General features: G+C 40.8%; 1 protein-coding gene across 1 annotated transcript; it reads left to right on the top strand.

Moving 5' to 3' along the window:
• Positions 1-25,826, top strand: LOC143624696 (gamma-secretase subunit APH1-like). The gene is made up of 3 exons (XM_077095262.1): positions 1-46; positions 25,139-25,266; positions 25,548-25,826. The coding sequence occupies exons 2-3, from the start codon at positions 25,180-25,182 to the stop codon at positions 25,689-25,691; spliced, it is 231 nt and encodes a 76-aa protein (XP_076951377.1). The 5' UTR covers positions 1-46; positions 25,139-25,179; the 3' UTR covers positions 25,692-25,826.
• Positions 25,827-27,533: the final 1,707 nt, after the last annotated feature.

The following is a 27,533-nucleotide window of genomic DNA, read 5'->3' as shown; positions in this document are numbered from 1 at the left end:
TTTTATGTTGGCAAGTGCTCGTACGCTCCTTTTTTTCTTATTTCTGGTGACTATATTTTCAGAATTCAAGTTATACATACAATGTAGTAACTAACATTTGTGTATCTTTTGCATGATAAGAAACCCTGAAAAATGCTTTTATGATATCATGTCTAAAATCTACTCCCCGTCCGAAGAAAAAATCACAGTATTTTTTTTATTGGGAAAATTTTCATGTTTTTGGTTGTTATTGTCACCAATTGTTGCTGCTATTGGTTTTTTGGTGCACAAGGTTCTTTTATTTGGATAACTGGATTCTATTAATCCAAATTATTGACCATTGGCCAATATTGATCCCATCTGACAGTTTGACTGGTGGCAATATGAAGAAACGTGTATCGACTTACTTGTATTCGATCAACGTTCCTCGGGTGTGAGTGTGCTATATCACCGATGGTTTTCCAAGATACGAGTTCTTCCACCTACAAAACGAACAGCACCGTGAGCTTACCCCTCAGAAAGGGACAGAGGGGTCCTCTTTGGGGCAACCCTCCGGTGTGAGAATAAGATATTGCAGGAGAAGATAAGAGATGTGAAAATGAGTAAAGGATTCAGAATATATTTCTTCCTTTCACCGACTGTGGAGGTGGTGTGGTATTTATAGTATTAGGGTTTCCAATGATTGGGCTCAGACCCAATTAGGGCCTTTTTGGCCTCTTCCTATTGCTTCGCGCCACGTGTACTTAGGACACCAGGTGCTATTTCATTGATTATTCTCTGACCAAGGTGTTTTACCTGACCCATGTGCCATCACGTGGTGGCACATGGGCTTTGCTGAGTTGTCCACCCTTCATTGGCAGCTGTCAACATCAGCACATTCTTTATTCCTTAAAAGATACCTTCTGGAAGGTTGTCTGATGAGTACAATCATGGTTGTCCTTATCCTGATTTGGATTAGACTATTGTCTCATTTGTTGTGTTGTCCTTTATGCGCCTATCCCGGGGATGCACAAGGTCTTCTCTTTATTCTCACGCGCAGATGTTTCATGCGCAGATGTGATATGCGTGAGCATGTGATGCGTAAGCATATGTAATATGCGTGAGCATATGTGATATGCGCCACGCGCAGATGAGATATGCGTGAGCATATATGATGCGTGAGCATATGTGATGCGTGAGCATATGTGATATGCGTGAGCATATGTGATATGCGTGAGCTTGAGCATATGTGATATGCGTGAGCATATGTGATGCGTGAGCATATGTGATATGCGTGAGCATATGTGATATGCGCCACGCGCATAGGTTTTGGCTTTGTGTCTTCATGACATCCTGATTTCAAGCCTCTTGTCTATATCTTATGGGTTGACCCGCCCCGCTCGATGTTAAGGCGGGTGCATACCCCTTCAAGCCCCCCCAGTCTAATGTGTGTCTTGTCTCGCGCGAGCGAGGTAAGATAGATATTAGACTTAATTGTTTGCTCTTTTAACAGGGTTTGTTTTTTCTTTTTCATTTCTCATATGTGCGTTGCGCGAAATTCTATCCCTTTGGTTAAAACGAATCGTCAATGCACGTGGTTGGTTGACGCTGACATGCATCAGAGATGGAGACGTTATGTGTCAGACCTTTCGCGTGCTTGAGGTGCTACAGTTGCCTTTCACGTCTCCTCATACAGTGTCAGGAACACGTGTCGCGCTTATGTTGGCCTACGCCTGCGCGTGGGGGCGCGTGAGCGTAGATCTGATTATTACTTGTTTCTCTCTCTCCCCTGGGCCTATAAAATCAAACCTTTTGAACGGTTTTTTCTTCATCTCCATTGTCATTTTCAGAGCTTTTGCTTCTTCAATTTACATTCCGATTAAGAGCCATTATCTTTGCTTCCAGATTTCCGTGCTTAAAATAACCATATTGTTCAGTTCGCAATTGTATGTCTGATAACCCAGACACCACAATTTCCCCTAGTAAAGGCCGTGTAAAATCAGTGGTTATGTCTACTTTGAAGAAGACCGGCAAGGGTAAACGGGTTGCCGAGGCCTCGTCGGAGGAGGGAGGGAAGAACAAGGCGGTGAAGAGATGGGATGAGATTCCCTGCAAGTTGAAACAATCTGACTTTGATAATCTCGTCCCCTCTCAGGGTTTTCTCCCTGAGTATGGCTGTCTGCTCCCGGCGACCGGGCAAACGGCGGCGGATCCTCCCGCCGGCTATATCTCTTTATACTCTCATTTTTTCACCCACTGTAATCTTCGTCTTCCAATGACGAGGTTTATAGGTGCGCTCCTCCAGTTTTACGGGATTCATATATCTCAGGTTCATCCCTGTGGACTAGTGCGCATGACTCATTTTGAGTTCATGTGCAAAGCTCAGCGCGAGGAGCCCACCCCTCGGCGCTTTCAATATTTTTATAAGCCGAAAATCCAAGATTCTTGGTTCTCATTCACACCGCGCAGTCAGAAGGTTAAGTGCTGTACTGTTTCCTTCAAAAGCCTTCATGACTGGGCTGAAAAATTCCTTTATAGCAAGGCTGGTGTGATTCCTATCCGCATGACTATGCGCGCGATTACTTCCGCGCCCGCGGATGATGACGTTCTTAAGAATCCATCTGGCGCGTGGGTTAAGAAGTTATCTGCTGAACCATCCCCCGCCAGGAAAATTTGCGAGGAAGCGTTGGTGGGGGTTGGCATGAGCAAGAGGTGGATTGACAGCGGGACTGAGCCTGTCATCCATGTTGATGGCTCAGGTGGGTTGTTTGTTCATTGCATTAATTTTGCGCGAGTATAATTCGTTTTGCTGATATCACTTGTCTTGTTTTATGCAGAAAGCAAGGAATACATCCACGCCGCCTATGATGAGCATACGGAAGGTGGCTCTGTCGCGCTGAGCGCTGGGGAAGTTGCTTTCCCTGATCGCTTCGATGATATGTTCATCCCTGTCGATTTAGAATTTTGTTTTTACAGCGATGCGCCTGGTAAGCCTTTGTATTTGTGCTTAGGCCCTTAGAGTACCAAATTTGGTTTTAACATTTCTGTTGCGCGTATTGTAGATGCGCTCGCTAATTATGAGTTGGAGCTTGTGGAAGAGGAAGTGGAGGAAGAAGCTGAAGCGTAAAAACTCAAGCGCAATGCTAAAGGCAAAACTGGCGCAGGGGCCAGTAAAAAACAGAAAAAAGATGATGTCTCTGTTGCCCAGAATCTTCCTCCTACTCAGGCGAAGGGACTTGAGAAAAGCAAGGGTTTTAGTTCCAAGTTTTCCTCGTCTTCTTTGCCTCTAGGTGTGGGCAGTCCTCCCGTCCACACGAGGTATGGTGCCGCCACCTCGTCTCTGCGCGCGGCGGACAAGGGAAGCGGTGCTGTGCCTGCTGTTTCGTCTTCTCCAACAGGTATACTTTGTTTATTTTTTTTGTGGTTTTATGAGCGTGATTCTGATAGTCATTAATGAAGCTTTGTTCACTCAAATGTTTGTAGAGCCAGTAACGTTGGTGGCTCAACCTCAGGCGCAGCAAGGTGCCGAGGTTACGCCGAAGGTTGTTTTGAAGTCCCCTGTTTTACCCTCGAAAAGGGGGAAAATGGACTTCATGGCGATGCTTAATTCGCGGACTGCGGTGCACCAAGGTATTTATTGCGCTTTGATTGTCTGATTTTTTCCTTTATTCCAAGTCATGAATCATTTCTCCTTGTTGGTTTTTTAATAGGAATTATAGCTGGCACACAAGCTGCTGGTGGCACTGCTAGCGCTGGCGCCGCTAGTTCTGCTCCTGCTCCAACAAGTACTGAATCTCCTCTCATTGGGATCACTAAGGAGCAGGAGACTATTTTACGCGCTGATCTAACAGCGTCAAGATCTCCCTCACCTACTCCTGCGCGCAGTCCTCCTCGTGAGACTATTTTTGATTTTTCCAAGTCGCAGGAGAAGAGACCCGTTATAAAGGATGATGAGGAGGTTAATTTTGAAGATTCTGATTGTAACGATTCCGACGAAACCAGGTATACCCTAACCGGTAGACGTTAGTTACGTCATATGTAATGTCGGGTACATGAGTTACCATGGAAATTATACGAGAATACATGGTTCATTGTATTGATTGTACGTGAATATATAATTCACCGTATTGAATATGCGATCAAACGATCGATAGTTATTGAAACCCGAATGGATCGAGGGTTCAATTATAGACGAGATATATGATATTTAGTGATGTTATGAAGTATTAAAGCTTCGGGATAAGTGGATTAAAGCACAGAAAAAGGATTTCGATTTAATAGTGCGTCGGTACGTTAAACGAAACCTTTAATACCAAACCGAGCAAGAGATGATCGATCAAGCCGAAAAAGATGCACGATTATTAATACTATGATGTTTTAAGTTAATAAATGTCATGGTTTAAGTTTTTAAATCGGTTTTATATAAATTTCATTTTTAGCCGAAAAACGACCGTTTTAGCCTCGTTTTAAGCCGAATTAGACGTTTAACCGATAAACGAACTGAACCAGATTATCCAAAACATTATCCAGATTACGAAAATCCGAATGTGTGGCCAAGAATGAAGGAGTGGGTCCCACCCCACCCCTTATCCTCGACCGATCGGCCTTCCATGGCTATTATTATTATTTTTTTTCTTTTTTCAAACAACAAAACACAATCTTCAACACTTTCTCTCAATTCCAAAGGCTTAAACCTGAGTGTTGAGCAAGAACAACAAGGTAATGATCGAGTTATATGTGTGTTCGTCTTCCTTTCTTGAGTGTTCTTGCAAGGAAATAAGGTTTCCAAGTGAAAAAGGGTGAAAACCCGAGATGGAACCGATTCTTGCATGATCAAGTGATCTATACGGGTTATACAAGGGATCTTGGTCCAAGAAATGAGTCAAACGAATCAAAAACGAATTTTTAGGGTTAAATCTTTGTTTTTGGAATCATAACCGAAACCATGAAAGAAATGGCTTGATCGTGAATGTAACTTGCTTGGTATTGTGGTATGTTGATTGTAGGCTCTGTATTTAGTGGTAGATAAGGCGGAAAGACGAGTTTGTAGCTTGTAGTGGCGGAAAACGAAAGGTATATTCGGTTATGTTCGTTTTGGGAAATTTGGACAGATTGTTGATGCTTTAGAGTTAGGTCATGAAATTTTACAGAGGTGTTAAACACATGAAAATATGAGTTCTGAGAATTTTTGGTAATTTTTGGATGAAGGATGAATATTTGGTGAATTTAATGCTCGGTTTTGGCCAAAAATTGTGAAAAATAGTTAAATATCATGAAAAATTCTGGAAAATTTCAGATAAGCTTTTCATATCATGTATAAGTCACACACAAAATTTGAGGTCCGTTGGAGAAGTCTAAGTAGGCTTTTCGGTTAAACGAGTTCTAGGGATTTCTAGCTCGGTTTTAGTAAAAAGGGCATGTAAAAAAAGATTTTGGTTCTGGAAAAAAAATTACAGGGGACTATGTGGATGGCAGGGGACATCCAGGAAAAATTTGGGATTTTTCTAAGATCGTTTGGTATTTACGACATATTTAGTGTTTAAATGGTGTTTAAAAATAGATAAATAAATTTTAAATATAGAAATTAATTCTGGAAATATTTTTATAAAATTCCCCACTGTTAAAAGGTGATTTGTGCAAAATTTCAAGATCCGAGAGTGAACGGATAATTATTTATACTAATTATCAAACTTTTAAAGTTAAAACGCGTAAACCGGTGAAGCTCGCTTAAGCGAGCTGACTGGTGTATAAAAACCCTAAAAATGAACTATTTTCATATAAATGAATTAAACAAGTAAAAATAAATCATCCGAAAATAATTCGGATGATTTGAGTAATTTTAACATATTTTAACAGTTTCCGGTACGCTAAAGACGGAAACGGGTCCCGCGGCCAAACGTGGCGTATAAATCGAGCTCAAATTTCACAACTTTACTTAAACTATCAGTCAACGACTATTTTCGGGTCGTGTGTGACCAAACTCATTTTTGAAACATAAAAACGAATAACCGTGCTAGGCACGCAAAACGAGAAAAACGACTAATAGTAATTGGGACCATGGAACTCTAAACGACATCACAATCTGAGTCCGGAGAAGTGTTTCTGGGTTAACATTGCCCCCAGAACAGGTACAGTACTGGGTTAACAGTGTCCCCAGATGTACCGATTGATAAGGTTAAAGATTATATAAACAATAATTGTATAATAACGATCGTAGGGATCACATTACAGATTGGACGTGTTAATTGATAATGATTGTTGTTACCTGCTTGCATGTGCTAAGGTGAGTTTCACGAGCCCCTTTTTACTGAACTGTTTTAAATGTTTTCCCGGGGCGGAAGCATGTTACTACTGAAATATTTAAGTACATACTGAACGCATGGATTTGCGTGAATTTTACTGAACGCATGGATTTGTGAGGATTTATATATATTGTTTATTGTACGGGAATCGTACGGAAATGTACTAAGATGGTAATTGTCTGAGTTGTTAATATTGTAAGGTCCCGCAACAGTGTTCTGGGTTAACAGTGTCCCAGATGTCATTGGAAGTGTTCTGGGTTAACAGTGTCCCCAGAGGTTATTGGAAGTGTTCTGGGTTAACAGTGTCCCCAGAGATTATTGGAAGTGTTCTGGGTTAACAGTGTCCCCAGAGGTTATTGGAAGTGTTCTGGGTTAACAGTGTCCCCAGAGATTATTGGAAGTGTTCTGGGTTAACAGTGTCCCCAGAGGTAATTGGAAGTGTACTGGGTTAACAGTGTCCCCAGATAATATTATATTATGATATGGATTTATCATGGTTTACTAAAATTGTGAAACTCACCAACTATTCGTAGTTGACCCGTTTTCTCACATGCTTTTCAGGTACAATTAAGATGAACTGATTGCTTACGTGCTAAGTGCTTGATGTGTGTAAGATTTGCGTGCAGGATGTTAGGATACATTATAACAAATAGAATTGTGTACCGTATTGTATGATGCGTGTATCACCTAGACGGTAATGAAATACGAGATATTGTAATTTTGAAGTATATTAATGCATTCAGTTTTCTTTATAAACAATGTGGTTGATATCAGAAGTGTCTGTCGCATCCCGTTTACGTTTCCGCTGCGGTTGCGGGGTGTTACAGAACTTGGTATCAGAGCCATTGGTTATAAAAGAATTAGGATGTCTTTAAAAGATACCTAAAATATAACCAGTAGCTCAAGTATTATAGGATCTGAATATCAACTAATAATATATAGTGACGAGAGCTGGATGAACTTGGATAGACAAGTGAGTTATTATGGTCCGGAACATAATAACAGACTTGTCCGCACGAGGGAATTCAGGGGAAGTCACGGGGTACGTTAATAGGTAAAAATGGCAACATATGTGTAAAATATATAATATTATTTATACGTGCTAATGTGTGTATATATATATGTACATATCGTGTGGGTACATGTATTGAGAAATGGGACCCGGATAAGGAACCGGGGAAGGAAATAATAAAAAGTACCGAGGATGCTGAAATTTCTTGAGCATCGGTTGAAGATAAGTCTGACTTATTGGGCCATAGTTATGATAGTACCAAGTTAGATCTCCCGTTTGACATTAACCAGAAATATCTAGTGACCATCCCTCCCAACTGAAATTGATGAATTCCTTACCCTACCAACACCGGTACCGTATATTCTAATAACCCCAGATGTTCACTTGAACCGTCGACCCTCAAGTACGGACGGATCCGTACCTGAACCCATTCTTATTCCATTAAGGTAAATAAATAAATAAAATAATAGTAATAATAAATTTGATAATAAATCAGCAATAAAAAAATAATATATAGAAATATATATGTATTTCTCACTCTTAAACGTATGAGTCATACCACCTCCAGATCGAGAATTACCGATTTCAACGAACCTAGAACGCCTGAGGACATTGACTGAGCAAGTGATAGAGATTCCCATAATAGTAATTAATAATATTTGAAGGCAACCCATGTTGCGCGATTACCTTGAACCTTGCAACTCCCTAGGTTATCCTTATATCCGTTAGATGCCTACGCCCATGTATGCTCGAATAGAATTATTACCCATACACAAAGAGGTGTTGGAGTCATTATAGCATAGTTGGTTGTTCGTTCGTAGATGGTATACCGTGTATGCCGGATATACAAATAGACACGGATATTATAACTCCGTGGTACGTAATCGTTTGGTGCTCACGGTGAGCATGTATCGGTTATGAAGACATGCAGAAGGATATTGAAATCAAGCCTGCTAAACATTAATCTTTGTTGAGAAAGATCTATACGTCGGTTAGTGACAAGGATTATGAAACATATTTGAACGTTAACCGACGTCAGGTTAAGTCTATATGTTATTATATTTGTGGGACATATATATACTAGATACTGGTATGTATAATATTTATGATAATATTTGGTGTGTATGTGTACCTGTTGTCATGATTGAGCTGGTAACTAGTTATACGGTGAGATTAGTATTGATTACTGCGTACGGGATGAGTACGGCAGAATGACATAAAAAGAGTAACTCCAATGATGGAGATTGATATGATTCGGTTGATTGCTCAAAGATAGCAGATGATGATACCGAATGTAGTATCACAGATCACTGCTAGTGTTGATGCAAATGTAATCGCATAATTATAGATCGAGCAATCACATGATTATGAATATTTCAATTCTTAGTGGTATTAGTAAGAGTGAGAATGTCCCACCGAATGCTATTATGACTACAAGTATTAGTTATAAACTAAACATGAATAGTAGTCGTAATGAATTAGATCCGGTATGAAGGATATGTTTATCGGTTGTGTTAAGGGGATTATTAATAGTTTACTGATGGTAAAGGGAGGAATAGATTAGCGAGTGGATAGAAAAGATCGAAATGGTTAAGGATATTGGTAAGAGTCTAGAACATTGTGTAGTGATGTATGCTACAGATATGTTGGTAGATTATATTGTATCGTGATGGAACACGATGGTACAAAATAATAGTTAGAAATTTTTTGCTCAGATGATGTGGTCGGAATTTAAAATTCTTGTGCTAGAGCACTTTTATTCGAGTAATTAAGTTCAGAGGTTGGAAACTGAACTATGGAAGGTAGAAATGTTGTATGCTGATCACTTAGAAAACGCTAATCGTTTGAAGGAATTGTCATGTCTGGTAACATGGCTAATTACTCCTGAAACTAAGCGAAGTGAACGCAATATTGGGGACTAACTCCATCGATAAGGAGTATAGTCAACCCTGTAAAATATACAACTTTTGGAAGGGTTGTGTCACAAGCCAACCTTGATATATTTGACTCTATGGGAAGCGGAATGGAAGGACGTTAGGTGAAACGTCGAGTGTTAAAGAAGAGAAATGATAAAGGAAGAAGAATGTCGAGTGATAGTAGGCCACAGGTGTGGTAAAGATGGACGTAATGCCACAATTGTAGAACCAAGTGAAGCCCTGTGAACCGACAACCCCAACCCATTCGTGTACAACCACTCCGAACCCAACAACTTCAATAACAATCCATCCAAAGAAATCAAATTATGCCAGACAGTTGTACTTTCTATGAATGTGACAGTACAGAACGTTTCAAGAGAAATTGCCCAAAGTGAACCAAGGTGTTGTTGGAAGATGAACCTCATGACAAGCATCAACCTCTGATCAAGCAAGGAGCCGTGCTTTTGTGAGTAATTCAAATAAAGCACGTCATGATCCAAAAGTGGTATTAAGTACGTTGTAATTTTAAATCAATAGGCTTCCGTGATATTTTTACGGTCGTCGATAGAAGTTAGTTCCTGCTAAACACCTACCAATTGGAAAGATACCGATTAGTGAAACTATAGAACCCCATACGGTAAAATCGCTAACGGTAAATCCCTAATGGTTAATTAAATTGTTCGGAATTGTCCTATTATTCTGAACGATTAACCTTCCCTTATTAACCTACGACCAGTAAAGTTAAGAAGTTGTGACGTAATAGTTAACGTGGATTGGCTAACTCAACATGAAGCTGAGATCAAATAGGACAAGAAGATGATTAGAAGCTCTCTTTCGGTCGATCAAGCGATTAGATACAGAGAAAAGTGTACGGTATTATGTTACCACTCTAATCTCATCTTGAGATGTTATAATATTTACGACAGGAAGACGTGGTGTATTTAACAAACGCGATTGCCAAAGTATTTAAAAGGAAACATATAGAAGATGTTTCGGTGATACTTAGATATCCAGAAGTTTTCCCAGAAGAACTTCCTGGATTACCGCCAACCCGACAGGTCGAATTCAGAATCGATTTAATACCTCAAGCTGGCCCTATTGCTAAAGCATCCTACCGACTTGCACCGTCCGAGATGCAAGAATTATTCAATCAGTTACAAGAATTGTTGGATAAGGTATTATACGACCTAGTTAGTCACCATGGGGTGCACAGAGTTATTTGGGAAATGAAGGACGGAAGTGTTAGGATATGTATTATTAGGGAGAATTGAATAAAGTGACGATCAGGAATAGGTATTCACTTCTTCGAAGTAAATTATCTATTTAACCAATTGCAAGGGGCGATTTATTTTTAGAAAATTGATCTTAGATATAGTTGTCACCAAATGAAAAATCCAAGAGGAGGACGTTGCAACAACAGCGTTCGGACTCGTTACGGCCATTATGAATTCTTAGTTATGCCTTTCGAGCTAACAAATGCGCCGGCAGCATTCATGGAACTCATGAACCGAGTCTGTAAACTTTATTTTGACAAATTTGTCATAAAAATTCATTGATGATATCTTGATATATTCGCAACGTGAAGAAGAGCACGAACGACGGATAAGGAAAATTGTGGAAGTGTTAAAGCAAGAGGAGTTGTACGCGAAGTTTTCGAAATGTGATTTTGAATAAAGAAGGCATAATTCCTTGGTCATATTGTAAAGCAACAAGGATTTCACATAGATCCAAATAAGATGGAAACCATTAAAATTGGCAGTCACCCAAGGCGCCAAAGGGAATGCGCCAATTTTTAGGACTAGCCGGAGACTATCAGCGGGTTATTAAAGAAATTTTAGCATTACCCAACCCATAATCCTTTGTACGACGCAATTATACAAATTTTATAGATGATAAGAGACCGCAGTCTCATATTCATCGAAGATGGGTTGAGTTGTTAAGCGATTATGACTGTGACATCCGTTATCACCCCGGCAAGGTTAACGTCGTAGCCGATGCCTTGAGTAGGAAGGATCGGGTTAAGCCATTGCGAGTGCGAGCGCTGGGGATGATAGTTCAGTCGAACCTTCCGGACCTGATTCGAGTCGCTCAACGTGAGGCGTTGAGAGAGGAACAATTGGAAAAGGAGGAACTTTACGGCAACGAGAAGAATTTCGAACAAGCGCGTGGACGAAATTCTCTATTTCAAAGATCGGGTTTGGATCCCGACCCTCCATGACCTTCGTGAATTAATCATTGACGAAGCGCATAGATCGAAATAATCCATACATCCGGGATCAGATTTGACGATTGATGATACGGATATCTGAAAGGATTTTTATTAATGGTCGAGTTTGGAGAAAGATATGGTTACGTGTATTGGTGAATATTGAGTTATGCAAGAGATAAGGCTGCATACCGAAAACCCTAGGGAACGCCGCAACGACAGAAAAAAATTCGCCAATGATAGTGGGAATAAATTACAATGGATTTCGGGACGCAAATTCCCATGATATATCAAAGGCATGAGGTAAGTTAGGTAATCGCGGATCGATTAACCAGTCCTCGCATTTCATCCCAATCTATGACGATTACCACAATGAATTCTCGCCCAAATTCATGATAATGAAACGGTAACTCGTCGTGGAGTACCATTTTCAATGATCTCAGATCGAAATAGTCATCCCACTTCCATTATTGGAAGGAGGGGAAGGAAGCATCGAGAGCTTGAAGCTTTCTATGGGTGAAGTAGTTATCACCAATTTGTTAAATTGAAAATGGGCGTCGATCAAGCCATAAGATCTGAATTGATTCGAGAAACAACCAATCGGATTTATAATATTTAAGACAAGTTGAAAGCAGCGCGTGATTGGCAAAGGGTTTATGCCAACGTTCAAAGGAAACCATTGTCCCTGAATAGAGGTGACAAGGCATTTTAAGGCATCACCTTAGAGAGAGGTGATATGAGGTTTGGCAAAACCGAAAATAGCTTCTTAATAAATTGGACCCCATGAGAACTATCTCCATGGTTGGTCATTTAGTTTATCGATTAAAGTACTCTAGGGGCTAAGTACTATACAGAATATTTTGCCATGTATACGGATTGAAAAGTGCCTAAGCGATGAGGCAACGAAAGTACTAGTAATAGAGGTACTCATAGAAGACATGCTTGATACCATAACTAATTCCGTAGGGATAGTAGACGGGAAAACTGAACAGTTTGGACATACCAAGCTTTATTAATTAAGATTAAGTGGAATTCACAGCGAGGACCAGATTATACTTGGTAACGCGAGGGTGAATTCTGAAGGAAAAACCCCCACCTTTCTCTCGAAGGGAGATAGAAGGCGTGTAAAATTTCGAGGACGAAATTTCTTAACGGGGGGAGAATGTAACGATTCCGACGAAACCAGGTATACCCTAACCGGTAGACGTTAGTTACGTCATATGTAATGTCGGGTACATGAGTTACCATGGAAATTATACGAGAATACATGGTTCATTGTATTGATTGTACGTGAATATATAATTCACCGTATTGAATATGCGATCAAACGATCGATAGTTATTGAAACCCGAATGGATCGAGGGTTCAATTATAGACGAGATATATGATATTTAGTGATGTTACGAAGTATTAAAGCTTCGAGATAAGTGGATTAAAGCACAGAAAAAGGATTTCAATTTAATAGTGCGTCGGTACGTTAAACGAAACCTTTAATACCAAACCGAGCAAGAGATGATCGATCAAGCCGAAAAAGATGCACGATTATTAATACTATGATGTTTTAAGTTAATAAATGTCATGGTTTAAGTTTTTAAATCGGTTTTATATAAATTTCATTTTTAGCCGAAAAACGACCGTTTTAGCCTCGTTTTAAGCCGAATTAGACGTTTAACCGAAAAACGAACTGAACCAGATTATCCAAAACATTATCCAGATTACGAAAATCCGAATGTGTGGCCAAGAATGAAGGAGTGGGTCCCACCCCACCCCTTATCCTAGACCGATCGGCCTTCCATGGCTATTATTATTTTTTTTTTCTTTTTTCAAACAACAAAACACAATCTTCAACACTTTCTCTCAATTCCAAAGGCTTAAACCCGAGTGTTGAGCAAGAACAACAAGGTAATGATCGAGTTATATGTGTGTTCATCTTCCTTTCTTGAGTGTTCTTGCAAGGAAATGAGGTTTCCAAGTGAAAAAGGGTGAAAACCCGAGATGGAACCGATTCTTGCATGATCAAGTGATGTATACGGGTTATACAAGGGATCTTGGTCCAAGAAATGAGTCAAACGAATCAAAAACGAATTTTTACGGTTAAATCTTTGTTTTTGGAATCATAACCGAAACCATGAAAGAAATGGCTTGATCGTGAATGTAACTTGCTTGGTATTGTGGTATGTTGATTGTAGGCTCTGTATTTAGTGGTTGATAAGGCGGAAAGACGAGTTTGTAGCTTGTAGTGGTGGAAAACGAAAGGTATATTCGGTTATGTTCGTTTTGGGAAATTTGGACAGATTGTTGATGCTTTAGAGTTAGGTCATGAAATTTTACAGAGGTGTTAAACACATGAAAATATGAGTTCTGTGAAGTTTTGGTAATTTTTGGATGGAGGATGAATATTTGGTGAATTTAATGCTCGGTTTTGGCCAAAAATGGTGAAAAATAGTTAAATATCATGAAAAATTCTGAAAAATTTCAGATAAGCTTTTCATATCATGTATAAGTCACACACAAAATTTGAGGTCCGTTGGAGAAGTCTAAGTAGGCTTTTCGGTTAAACGAGTTCTTGGGATTTCTAGCTCGGTTTTAGTAAAAAGGGCATCTAAAAGAAGATTTTGGTTCTGGAAAAAAAATTACAGGGGACTATGTGGATGGCAGGGGACATCCAGGAAAAATTTGGGATTTTTCTAAGATCGTTTGGTATTTACGACATATTTAGTGTTTAAATAGTGTTTAAAAATAGATAAATAAATTTTAAATATAGAAATTAATTCTGGAAATATTTTTATAAAATTCCCCACTGTTAAAAGGTGATTTGTGCAAAATTTCAAGATCCGAGAGTGAACGGATAATTATTTGTACTAATTATCAAACTTTTAAAGTTAAAACGCGTAAACCGGTGAAGTTCGCTTAAGCGAGCTGACTGGTGTATAAAAACCCTAAAAATGAACTATTTTCATATAAATGAATTAAACAAGTAAAAATAAATCATCCGAAAATAATTCGGATGATTTGAGTAATTTTAACATATTTTAACAGTTTCCGGTACGCTAAAGACGGAAACGGGTCCCGCGGCCAAACGGGGCGTCTAAATCGAGCTCAAATTTCACAACTATACTTAAACTATCAGTCAACGACTATTTTCGGGTCGTGTGTGACCAAACTCATTTTTGAAACATAAAAACGAATAACCGTGCTAGGCACGCAAAACGAGAAAAACGACTAATAGTAATTGGGACCATGGAACTCTAAACGACATCACAATCTGAGTCCGGAGAAGTGTTTCTGGGTTAACATTGCCCCCGGAACAGGTACAGTACTGGGTTAACAGTGTCCCCAGATGTACCGATTGATAAGGTTAAAGATTATATAAACAATAATTGTATAATAACGATCGTAGGGATCACATTACAGATTGGACGTGTTAATTGATAATGATTGTTGTTACCTGCTTGCATGTGCTAAGTTGTTTTTCACGAGCCCCTTTTTACTGAACTGTTTTAAATGTTTTCCCGGGGCGGAAGCATGTTACTACTGAAATATTTAAGTACATACTGAACGCATGGATTTGCGTGAATTTTACTGAACGCATGGATTTGTGTGGATTTATATATATTGTTTATTGTACGGGAATCGTACGGAAATGTACTAAGATGGTAATTGTCTGAGTTGTTAATATTGTAAGGTCCCGCAACAGTGTTCTGGGTTAACAGTGTCCCCAGATGTCATTGGAAGTGTTCTGGGTTAACAGTGTCCCCAGAGGGTTAACAGTGTCCCCAGAGGTTATTGGAAGTGTTCTGGGTTAACAGTGTCCCCAGAGGTTATTGGAAGTGTACTGGGTTAACAGTGTCCCCAGATAATATTATATTATGATATGGATTTATCATGGTTTACTAAAATTGTGAAACTCACCAACTATTCGTAGTTGACCCGTTTTCTCACATGCTTTTCAGGTACAATTAAGATGAACTGATTGCTTACGTGCTAAGTGCTTGATGTGTGTAAGATTTGCGTGCAGGATGTTAGGATACATTATAACAAATAGAATTGTGTACCGTATTGTATGATGCGTGTATCACCTAGACGGTAATGAAATACGAGATAATGTAATTTTGAAGTATATTAATGCATTCAGTTTTCTTTATAAACAATGTGGTTGATATCAGAGGTGTCTGTCGCATCCCGTTTACGTTTCCGCTGCGGTTGCGGGGTGTTACACTGATAGTGGCCGCGTAAACCCCTATAGCGCCATGAGATTTCGTGGCGCAGCCTTTTTCTCATGGGGCGGGCAGGAGCTCGCCAGCTGGCGCTAACCTTTCTGCCGGTTCTCCACAGGTATAAGTTTATTTTGCTCCGCTGTGCAGACTTCCAAATTAGTGTTTAGATAACTAAAACCTTTCTTTGCGTTGCTTTGTGTTTGTAGGGAGCCGATCACATATACCGCCCGAGCTGGAATATCACTGAAGAGAGCACATTCCAATCCATGGGCGTATGTGAAGACTTTTGGGCTCACTCTGTTCCTCCAGCTGAAAGGAGGTTTCAAGAGGACCGCGCTCGCGTGGACTTGCTTAATGACCACCTTTTTGCTGGGTCTGCGTTCTTTGCTGTCTCCCAAGAGCTTCGCAATGATTATATAAAGGTACGTGATGCCCTTGCGGAGGCCAAGCAAAAGGCTAAGGTTTCTGCTTGGAATCTTTCTGTTGCCCGAGAGAGGGCTGAGAAACTCCAAGCAGAACTTAGCGAGAACCGGGCAAGTGCCAACGCTGCTTTTGTGAAGCGCGAGCTTGAGCTGCAAGCTGCGCGGGAGAAGCTGCAAGCGGCAGAGGCAGACACGGCCAAGTACGCGCGTCGAGCGCGTGACCTGGAGTTGGAAGCAGAGGCGCGTGACCAAACTATTGCGCAGGTTAATACTGACAAATCTTTATTGGAGAGTGAGGTTGCGCGCCTGAAGAAAGAGCTCGATGCTGCGCGAGCGGAAAAGAATGAAGCCTTGGCGGCAGCGGCGTCTGACAAAGAAGAGCTAAAACAAGCCAAGGAAACTGTTGAGTTGTTAAACTCTCAGATCCCTGCTCTTGAGACGTCTGTTTCTTCCCTCACGCAGGACCGTCAATGGCTGATTTCACAGGGTGTGACTCGTTGCGCTTATGCGATGAAATACTCAGACGAGTTTCAGACCCTTGTGATGGATTGTAATGCGGCGTCGCGCTTGGTGGGTCTAGCTAAAGGGTTTAAGGATGGTTATGAATATGGCATGCTAAAGAAGAATCCATCCAACTACCCTTATCAGCTCGACGTTGTCTGCGCTGACATGGCTGAGGTGGGGGAGAAGTACCTGAATACTCCAATTCCCATCCTTGAGCATGTATTTTAACCTTAATGAGTTTTACTTGACTTATTTTCATAATCTTTGTACTCATACTGTTCCTTGTGACTTGCAGATAGACGCGCTTGCCGACCAGCCCGATCTTGGCGCTTTAAAGAAATTACTTGATGAATGTGAAGGGACTGGTGGCAATGATGATGGCGCGGGCAACGCTACTTCTGCCAGCGGCTCTGGCGTGGCCAAAGGACCTACTCCTGACGCTATCATAATAGAAGACGACTATATTCAAGACGAACAGCTTGATTATGGTAAGTTTGGAGATGACGAGGAGCGGGCTGCGCCAGATGCTGAGGGAGGAAGTAATGATGAGGACGATGAAGAGGCTGATATTGATATAGAGACTTGAAAGACCCTTCTTTTTTTTTTTTTTTTTTTTTTGTATTTGTAGTTTTTACCTCATCATTTGTAAATTTGTAAACTTCTATGTTTGTGGAATGAAATTTTGTTTTTCCCTTATTCGCATCTTGCGCATTCCCAATTCGTCTCTTTATATTGCATGTTTGTGCTCGTTGAATATAAGGTATGCTTACACATTGAAACTTGGACAAGGCTGTAAGGAAACTATTTTATTTAATCCTTAACAGTTGTCATATTTCAAGTTATTTTGCAATATTCTGAATGTGCTGACACGTGCCTTAGCATTTCATTGTTCCTCTTTTGCGCGACGTTATCGTACATTTAATATAGAGAATTATGAATGAGTTTTTTAGCCTTTACGTGTCAGTATGTGTTACTCTGCTTATATCTATTATAATCCTATGCGCGGCCCCGACCTGAGACCTTAACAACTATGCTTTGGCATGTGCTTTGCCTTAGTTGTGCTTAGGTATTTTTATGGTCCAGCTGCGCAATACGTAGGATGGATGCTATGAGTAATTTGAGCTAAGGCTCATATTATTGGGCTAAGGCCCTGAGCTAAGGCTCATATTATTGGGCTAAGGCCCTGACGTTTTAGAGTTAAAACTCGTTAACGCGTTTGAGCTTGAAGCTCGCGCATGTATGTTTTACTTCGTTTTATTTTTAGTTTGATGTCAATACGATGTTGTCATATTGCTCAAAATTAATAAAGGGAAGTGTGAAACATGTATGCAAAAGGTAATAAAACGCATATTAAGAGAAAATAGCGCGTATCATTATTCATAATGGCTTAAAAAGCCTTGACTACAAACTTGACAACTTTTACATGAAACATTTTCTAAGTTGTGCTGTGTTCCATGTGCGCGGGATCTTCTTTCCATTTAAATCTTTTAAAGCGTATGCGCATTTTCCCAATTCTTCCGAGACTTGATAAGGTCCCTCCCAGTTGGGAGACATCTTTCCCTGGGGTATTGCGCGACTAGCTTCATTGTTTCGAAGGACAAAATCATTCTTCTTGAAGTGGCATTCTTTTACGCGCTGATTGTAATATTTCTCTAGTTTTTTCTTGTATTTGGCTTCACTGATGATAGCCGCCTCTCTGCGCCCTTCAAGTAAATTGAGATCCAACCTCCTTTCTTGCTCATTATCCGTCTTACTCATCATGAGCACTCTATAGGATGGGCATCCAATTTCTGCTGGAATCATAGCCTCCGTTCCATAGGTTAGACTGAATGGGGACTCGCCATTGCTGGTTTTGCTTAATGTCTTGTGCGCCCACAGGACATTAGGTAACTCCTCGACCCATGCATGGGACTCACCCTCCAACCTTTTCTTCAGCCCATTCAGCAAGCTCTGGTTCGCGCGTTCCACTTGGCCATTCCCTTGAGGGTGGTATACTGAAGTGAAGACCTGGTTGATGCGCAATTCCTTGAGCCAACTGGATATCTTCCTGTCAGTGAATTGTTTGCCATTGTCGCTCACGATATCCATGGGCAGGCCAAAACGGCATACGATGTGGCTCCAAATAAATTGCTTCATTGCCCCGGCTGTGATTTTTGCCAGTGGCTTGGCTTCAACCCATTTTGTGAAATAGTCTACTGCCACTACCAAAAACTTTACTCGCCCTGGCGCTTGCGGCAAGGGACCCACAATATCGATTGCCCACTTGTGGAAAGGCCATGCAGAGGTCACCGGAATCAAGTTGTTCTTTGGTCGCATGGTATTTGGCGCATAGCTCTGACACGCTTTGCATTTTTGGATCTCTTTTAACGCGTCCAAGTACATGCCTGGCCAATAGTAACCTGCGTTCATTGCCTTGGCGACCACCATGCGCGGGCCAGCATGTATTCCGCAGATTCCTTCGTGTATCTCTCTAATCACATAGCTTGCTTCCTCAGCGTCTAGGCATTTCATGAGTGGTCCAAGATAAGAGCGTCGATATAATGTACCATCGAGCAGTTCGTAGTTCTGCGACTTGTGTCTTATCTTCCTCGCCTGTGCACGATCATCTGGTACCTTTCCCTCCTTCAAGAATTCCATTATTAGAGTTATCCATGATGAAGGTGTTGTATGAATTACAAGAACAGACTTCGCTCCCACTGACGGGTTGCTCATTACTTCCACCCTGACATCTTTGCCAAAATGATCAAAGCTGGTTGATGCCATTTTGCTTAGCGCGTCGGCGGACTTATTTTCATTGCGCGGAATGTGTATGATTCTGAAAAAGTCAAATTGTTCGGTGAGTTTCTTCGCCTGCTCTAGATACAGAGGCATGGTGTTCTCCTTGGCATCATAAAGGCCATTGACTTGTGCTGCTACCAGGTATGAATCTACATGAGCCTCTAGCTTTTTAACTCCGAACTTGTGCGCGATGCGCAAACCAGCCAGCAGGGCTTCATACTCAGCTTCATTGTTGGTGCTCTTGAAATCCAACCTGATTGCGTAGGTATACTCATGATTTTCTGGATCCACCAGTTTGAGGCCTGCGCCGGACCCTTCGTTGTTTGAAGCTCCATCAGTGAATAATCTCCAAACGTTTTCTTCATTATTGGCTTGCGGAGGGTCTACCTCGCGCTGAGCCTCCTCGACTTTTCCTTCAGGGATTTCTGTGATGAAATCAGCTAAGACTTGTCCCTTGATTGTTGGACGAGGCTTATAAGTGATCGTGTGCTCCCCTAATTCCAGCGCCCATTTTGTCAGCCTTCCTGAGAGCGCGGGACGCCGCAAGACTTGCTGGATGTTGTAACCAGTCAGGACTTCAATAGGATGACCATTGAAATATCTGTGAAGCTTGCGCGACGCATGCGTTAGTGATAAAACTAACTTTTCTATGATGGTGTAGCGCGTCTCCGGATCTGTCAGCACCCGACTTACATAATAAATTGGTGTTTGGATTCCCTTGCGATCCACCAACAATACTGCGCCAATGGCGCGTTCTCCTGCTGACAGGTATAACGTTAAAGTTTCACCAGGTAGTGGAGCTGTGAGCGCAGGCAGATTTATCAGACATTCTTTTATCTCACTGAAAGCTTGCTCGGCCTCCAATTGAATTGGCTTTTCTTTAAGCAATTTCTCAATGTGTTAATGAATGGAGTAGATTTGCTTGCATGGTTTGCTAGGAACCTGTTAATTGATACCAATCTACCATTCAACTTTTGAACTTCCTTCATGGTGGATGGTGAGGGCATGCTGAGGATAGCCTCCACCTTCTCTGGGTTCACCTTGAAACCTTCCTTGGTGACCATTACGCCGAGAAATTTCCCTTCTTCCACGCCGAATGTGCATTTGCTCGGGTTGAGCTTCATGTTTATTTCCTTTAGGCGCCGAAGGGTTTCTTCGATGTCTTTGAGCATTTGTTTTTCCTCCCTGCTTTTAATCACCAAATCATCCACGTAGACTTCTAAGTTTTTTCCAATCTGCTCGTTGAAAATTGCATCCATGAGTCTTTGGTAAGTGGCTCCTGCATTCTTCAAACCAAAGGGCATTTTTGTGTAACAGAAAACACCCTTGTCAGTTCTGAAAGCAGTCTTGTCTTCATTCTGCGGTGCCATTTGAATTTGGTGATAGCCCTTATAGGCATCCAAGAAACATTTGAGCTTAAATGGCGCCACAGAGTCCACCTTCGCGTCAATGTTTGGGAGGGGGTAACAATCTTTTGGACATGCTTTGTTGAGGTCTTTGAAACCAATGCACATTCTCCATGACCCATTGCTCTTCTTTACCATCACAGGATTGGCTACCCATGTTTGGTATCGTATTGGGCGAATGATATTCGCGCGCAGTAGATCTTCTACTTGCTCATTCATGGCCTTTGCCTTCTCGTCTCCCATGACTCTTTTCTTTTGAGCAATTGGCTCTACAGACTTGAATGTGTTGAGAGAGTGCTGCGCCAGGTCTCGCGGAACCCCAGTCATATCAGAATGTTGCCACGCAAAGACTGACGTATACGTTGTGAGCAATCTTTTCATTCTCACCCTTGTGTCATCTGATATCGTAGCTCCGATTGTGATTGTTTGTTCTGGGAATTTTGGGTTGAGAATCCATTCCTCTGGCGCGTTGTTTGCCATTGGAAGCTTCATTCTCCCTTCTCGAGGTATACTTGTTACTGCGCATAAATGATCTCGATACACAAATGTTACTCCTGTTGGTGTTGGGAACCCCAACGCGCCATGCGCTGGTGACGGTATGGCGTTGAATTAGGCAATCGTTCCTCTACCCAAGATCATACTATGGCATTAAGTGGTGGGCAAGACCAGAAAGTTGACAATTTCAGCTTGCTTGTGCTTCTCATCCCCCATAGTTAGTTCGAATTGTATCTGACCTAGGGGGTGAATAATTTTGTTTGAGACACCTGAGATTGGTGCACTCACAACTTCGAGCCTTGCTTGGTCCTCTGGATCCAACTTCCTGAAACATTGCTCATACATGATGTCTGACTCACTACCGGTGTCCACCAGGACTCTTGACACCTCATAATGAGCGATGTGTGCAGTGATGACTAGAGGACTGCTGATAGACGGGCCTCCTCTGATTCTTGGAAAGATTACTTGTTGCTCGCGCCAATCCCCTTGGATTTGCGCGCTTCTCTTCCTCGATCTTTGCCCTTGTCTTCCTCCTTCAGCTACACAGATTCTTTTGAATTTTTTACTGGCTGAGGCTCCGTCTGGTTGTTCGTTCTCTGGTCTTGGGTTTTTTACTAGGTGAGCCAACTTGCCTGATTTCACATCTTTTTCGATCGCATCCTTCAAATGGTGGCATGCATCGGTGTTGTGCCCTGTGGATTTGTGAAACTCACAATATTTGCCACTGTTTGGTGGTCCCTTATGGAGTAATGGCCTGGGGCTTTTAAACTGGACATTCTCTGTGCTTAACACTTGCGAAGGCGTTTTGGTGAGGGGAGTCCATATTCTTGGCAGAGGTCTATTAGGCTCTCTGCCGCCTTCCTTCTTGTCACCCTCTCAGCGATTAAGAATGTCTTTTTGGGGCTGGGGTGAATTTTGTTGCGCTTGCTTTTCTGCGGGAGAATAATTGGTTTGTTGCAACCTGGACCATACGGAGTTTTGTTTGCCCCTCCTTTCATTGTTGCGTGGTGCTTCTGTTTGATGCCCTCTATCTCTTGCTCTGTCTTGGGCAATTTGTTTTTCATTTCGCGCGAAGACTCGCGACGCTTCCATAAGCTTAGCCCAAGTGGTTGGCATGCCTTCTCTGCTCACGAAAGCTCGGCGGAGTTGATCACTGCGCGCACCTTGTATAAAGGCAACGCACAAGAGTTGTTCAGTGATGCCTCCAACTGCAAGAGATTCCTGATTGAAACGAGTTATGTAGTCCTCAATGGTTTCATCATTCCTGCGCACGCAGTGCATGATGTCATCGGGGTCGCGCGTGTGTCTGCGCTGCTGTACAAAGTGAGCCTGGAACTTTTCCAATAGCTCTTCGAACCCATCGATTTGTCCTGTCGGCAAGCTTTCGAACCAGACACGCGCTGTGCCCGTGAGGCAGCGAGCAAACATGTGACACCATGTTGGCATCGTCCAGCTTTCTAGGTTTCCAGTGTTGTAAAAACCTTGTAAGAAATCATCTGGATCTGTTGTACCATCGTACTTGCCCAAACCACTTGGCATCTTGGTTTTGTGTTGAATGGGAGCCTTCGCAATGCGCTCAGTGAATTTTGAATGTTTTACCAAGATGGCTGGCCTATATGGTGTGATTACGTCCACTTGCTCTTTCGCTTGTGGGTTGTATGGTGTGTATAGATCCATATCAGCTTTGGCTCCAGGTGCTATGTTCATGTGTGAGCGAAGCTGTGAACCTCCTGCATGAGTATCTCGCGTCTTCCTCATGCTGTGCACCTCTTCCTCATCACTAATATCAGCGTGTTCGGTGTGAACAGAATGACCGTCTTCCGGCGCGCGCGCCTTTTTTGTTGTTCCCTGAATGGTTTGTTTATCAAATGCGAGCCTTTGTGTTAAGTCGGCTAACTTTTTGTGTTTTACCAGCTCATTGTATTTGTCCATTAAACGCCGTTGTTCGTTTATGAGCCATTCTTTAGGGTCATTGGTTTCAACTTCCGGACCCATTGGTCCTTTTTGTTTTGTACCAGTCAGATGTTGGAACGTGAAATCGTCTGGGGGAGTTTCAGTCTGGCTATGAGGTGTTGTATTGAAGGGATGGTTACTGGTGGTGCGCGCAGTGTCACGCGGCGCCCTCAGAATCTGATGTCCCTCATTAACATCCTCAAGCTCATTATCCTCCAGAACTTGATCATTGTTTCGAACACCTGAAACCATGGTAAAGATTTTCAGAGAGAAAACTGATGAAATAGTGGTTTTGTTGTCGTTGTAACAGGTGATGGCGCCAATGAAGAAACGTGTATCGACTTACTTGTATTCGATCAACGTTCCTCGGGTGTGAGTGTGCTATATCACCGATGGTTTTCCAAGATACGAGTTCTTCCACCTACAAAACGAACAGCACCGTGAGCTTACCCCTCAGAAAGGGACAGAGGGGTCCTCTTTGGGGCAACCCTCCGGTGTGAGAATAAGATATTGCAGGAGAAGATAAGAGATGTGAAAATGAGTAAAGGATTCAGAATATATTTCTTCCTTTCACCGACTGTGGAGGTGGTGTGGTATTTATAGTATTAGGGTTTTCAATGATTGGGCTCAGACCCAATTAGGGCCTTTTTGGCCTCCTCCTATTGCTTCGCGCCACGTGTACTTAGGACACCTGGTGCTATTTCATTGATTATTCTCTGACCAATGTGTTTTACCTGACCCATGTGCCATCACGTGGTGGCACATGGGCTTTGCTGAGTTGTCCACCCTTCATTGGCAGCTGTCAACATCAGCACATTCTTTATTCCTTAAAAGATACCTTCTGGAAGGTTGTCTGATGAGTACAATCATGGTTGCCCTTATCCTAATTTGGATTAGACTATTATCTCATTTGTTGTGTTGTCCTTTATGCCCCTATCCCGAGAATGCGCAAGGTCTTCTCTTTATTTTCACGCGCAGATGTTTCATGCGCAGATGTGATATGCGTGAGCATGTGATGCGTAAGCATATGTAATATGCGTGAGCATATGTGATATGCGCCACGCACAGATGTGATATGCGTGAGCATATGTGATATGCGTGAGCATATGTGATGCGTGGGCATATGTGATGCGTGGGCATATGTGATGCGTGAGCATATGTGATATGCGCCACGCGCATAGGTTTTGGCTTTGTGTCTTCATGACATCCTGATTTCAAGCCTCTTGTCTATATCTTGTGGGTTGAACCGCCCCGCTCGATGTTAAGGCGGGTGCATACCCCTTCACAATCCCAACTTTCAGTTTTGTCCAGTCTAACAAAACTGAAAGTTGGATTGCCACCAGCCAAACTGAAGTTTGGGATTAATATTGACCAACAGTTTGGATTAATAGAATCCAATTTTCCATATTTATAAAAGCTAAGGATCACTACAGTAATGGTAGAAGTATAAATTGTCAGTCTGCTTCTTCTAATTCTCTTTTCTTTTAATCTAAATTGTATTTGACATTTGTATTATGTATTAAAGGGATAATTTCATATATCTCACTTAAAACTTAGTATAATATCATAACCAACAAAGAATCATAATCGAATATACCCATTTTCTAATATTGATATTTTTTACCCTTCCCTTAAAGCTTGCATTTTGATATACTTATATGAAAGTTTGGAGTTAAGGTGAAAGAGAAGGGTATATAGTCATGTTATAAATTGTATTTAGTGAAACAGGTAAAATGGTAAATATGAAATTTTAAGTATTTTGAATGGGTATATTTTGTTATTAACTTTTGTGGTTGGGTAAATATGACATTTTGCTTCTATATTAAAATTGTGTTTTGATATGCGTTTGAAAGTGATTCTGTTATTTAAATGAAGCGGTAGTTAGTTAATTTTAATTTGTAGTCTGATAAATAACCAGATACTTAGAAGCAAGCATAATTTGTTTAACCAAACATTTGATGATGTGCAGCTATTATTTCGCTTGCATTTGTTACAATCCACACGTTCTCAATGGTAATTGCATTCAATGGATACGCTCAAGGGAAGAAGAGTGACCAGTTGATCGTGCCAGCTGTCCATCTAGTTGCAGGAACACTGGTAAGACCTCTTTATATCGAACAAATTTACCCAAAACTCATGAAATTCTTATTTTCGTATAAATTAAATATTATGTATAGTATGATCATTATACATTTTTTCTTTCTTTTAAATTAAATCGTTGCATAAATGAAGGGTTTTTATTGTCAATAATACGAAGCTGTTCATATCAATAAAACTAATTTTGAAGCTTTAGATAATAATTTTGATTATATTATTTTGATAACCATAGTTAACACATTAATTGTATTATTTTGTGTTACCTTTTGTATTTGATGTAGACTCTTGTAAATCTGGCATCGGGTGGTTGTGTCGTGGGCATTCCACTGTTGTATATCGTGGCGTTGTCGATTTTAGGATATGGGAAGATGGTTTGGGGGAGGTTGACCGAGACTCAAATAAGACTGACCCATCAAAATCAATGATAGATTGGTGATTAGGATCCACAGCTACTAGTTTCCAGTGTTGAATTATTGTTATATTACTATGACTCATGGAAACGATGCCGTTTCGGTCTTGTATATCTATGACATTGCCTTTTCTGGTGTAATAGGAAGGTTCTCTCTTTTTTCTTTTTCTTTTTATCAAAGAGCAAGTCTAAATAAAACATAATTTTACTTGCTTTTTGATTTTTTTTTATTTTTTGATAATTTATTTAAAGACTATCCAAATTTTGAGAGTCCAACAAGTTATCAAAAGTATTAAAATGATCAAAAGAAGTCGTTTACATTTTTTTTATTGGCTGTGTTCCGCCGCATTTTGGTGCTTCATTTATGTCTGTGCTTCATTTATAAAGTCAACTTGTTAATGTGAGAAATGATATGAAGTTTAAAGATGTTTTTGTAAACCTCATTATGTAAAGTTACTACAAACATGGTTTTTACACAAATGAAAATGAGACTGAAAGTGATTATTTTCTTGGTTGTGTACTTGTGTTTGTGTTGTGGCTAAGATTACGTTTGTAATTATTAATTTGCAATAAAAAAACCGTCTGTAGTCAAGAGAGTCGATTAAGGAGTGCTTCGTTTAAAAAACCAGCCTAGGCGCAAAGACGATGCGCTTTTGATTACGATGGTTTTTTTTACCCATGTTGAATTTGATTTTTTGAAAATCAAAATCTAAGAAAGATGAATGGACGTAGTAGGAAAACTTAAACATTTAAGTTAGCGGGGCAAAGATATATGTTAGATTTGAACTTCTACAAGGGACCTCACCAAAATACCAAATATTAAACATAATGGACTAATACTTAACATGATCAGTGGTTGAACCACAGGTTTTGATTGGGGAATTCCTTATTGTATAATAATTTTGTTTCATTCTAAAAAATAAAATAAAAAACACAAATTATAGAATTTATGTTGGGCTTAGAAATAGCCCAAACACAATTAACTCAGACATTCTGGAAGTACGACACCTAGAGGTGCGCAAATCGGTTAAACGGTTAACCACTAACCGGTTAATATGCTACCAGTTTTTTTTGGCGGGAATAGCTGGTTAGACCGGACCGGTTAACCGGTTAATAACCGGAAAAAACGCGATTTATAAATAATAATAAAAAAATCGGTTAACCCGTTTATAACCGGTTTTGAAACTAATAATATAAACCGGTTACTAACCAGCGGTTAGGATCAGTTAGTAACTGGTTAGGATTGGACCGCTTAATAACCGGTTACGAAATCGGGTACAAACCGGTTTCTGTGTGCACATCTAACGACACCCACCTTTCTTCTTCTTTTTCACATTACCTTCAAATCCAAAACACACTTGCATTAACTGCATATCTAAAAGACAGCAAGTATACGTTTTTTTCTACTTCTTTCACCTTTTTATTGGGTTCGCTCATAAATAAAGAATGAGTTCGCTCTTTAATATGATACTATAGGCTATATATAAAACCAACAAAAGATCGGGTTCGGATGAACCCGGTGACCAAGATGTACCTCAGCCACCGAAAATAAGCATCGTTCACGTCCAAAAGGTACCCTAACTGACTCGACACCACCTAGCTTGACTTTTAACCGAGATGGGAATCATGTTTTACATTTTTAAGTCAAAATCAACCCAAGTTGACCGACTAGATCTGATTCTAGCCAATGTTGACCATCATTAATCGATTCCGAGTAACTAGGCGGAGTTTGAGAAAGTCGCCTCCCCCCATAGTTTATAGTGATTACTCGGCTTTGTAAACCTACTTTTACAGCCATGGAAAAAAGTGCCAAGAGCTGATGCGAGAATTCAGGAGTTGCCTGTTTTAGCAGGTTCCT

The sequence above is a fragment of the Bidens hawaiensis genome, unplaced genomic scaffold (genome assembly GCF_021521415.1).
Source record: "Bidens hawaiensis isolate Kalapana, Puna unplaced genomic scaffold, B.hawaiensis_p1.1 tig00003956_1, whole genome shotgun sequence".
NCBI classification, from domain to species: Eukaryota; Viridiplantae; Streptophyta; class Magnoliopsida; order Asterales; family Asteraceae; genus Bidens; species Bidens hawaiensis.
Note: the sequence above shows the minus strand (reverse complement) of the source record. Positions and strands in the feature narration are given on the sequence as shown.

What these genes read in the sequence shown, in the direction of transcription:
- LOC143624696 (XM_077095262.1), top strand. Translation starts at nt 25,180, where the DNA reads ATGGTAATTGCATTCAATGGATACGCTCAAGGGAAGAAGAGTGACCAG. An exon ending in ATCTAGTTGCAGGAACACTG is followed by an intron (nt 25,267 to 25,547) that starts GTAAGACCTCTT and finishes TATTTGATGTAG; the next exon opens with ACTCTTGTAAATCTGGCATC.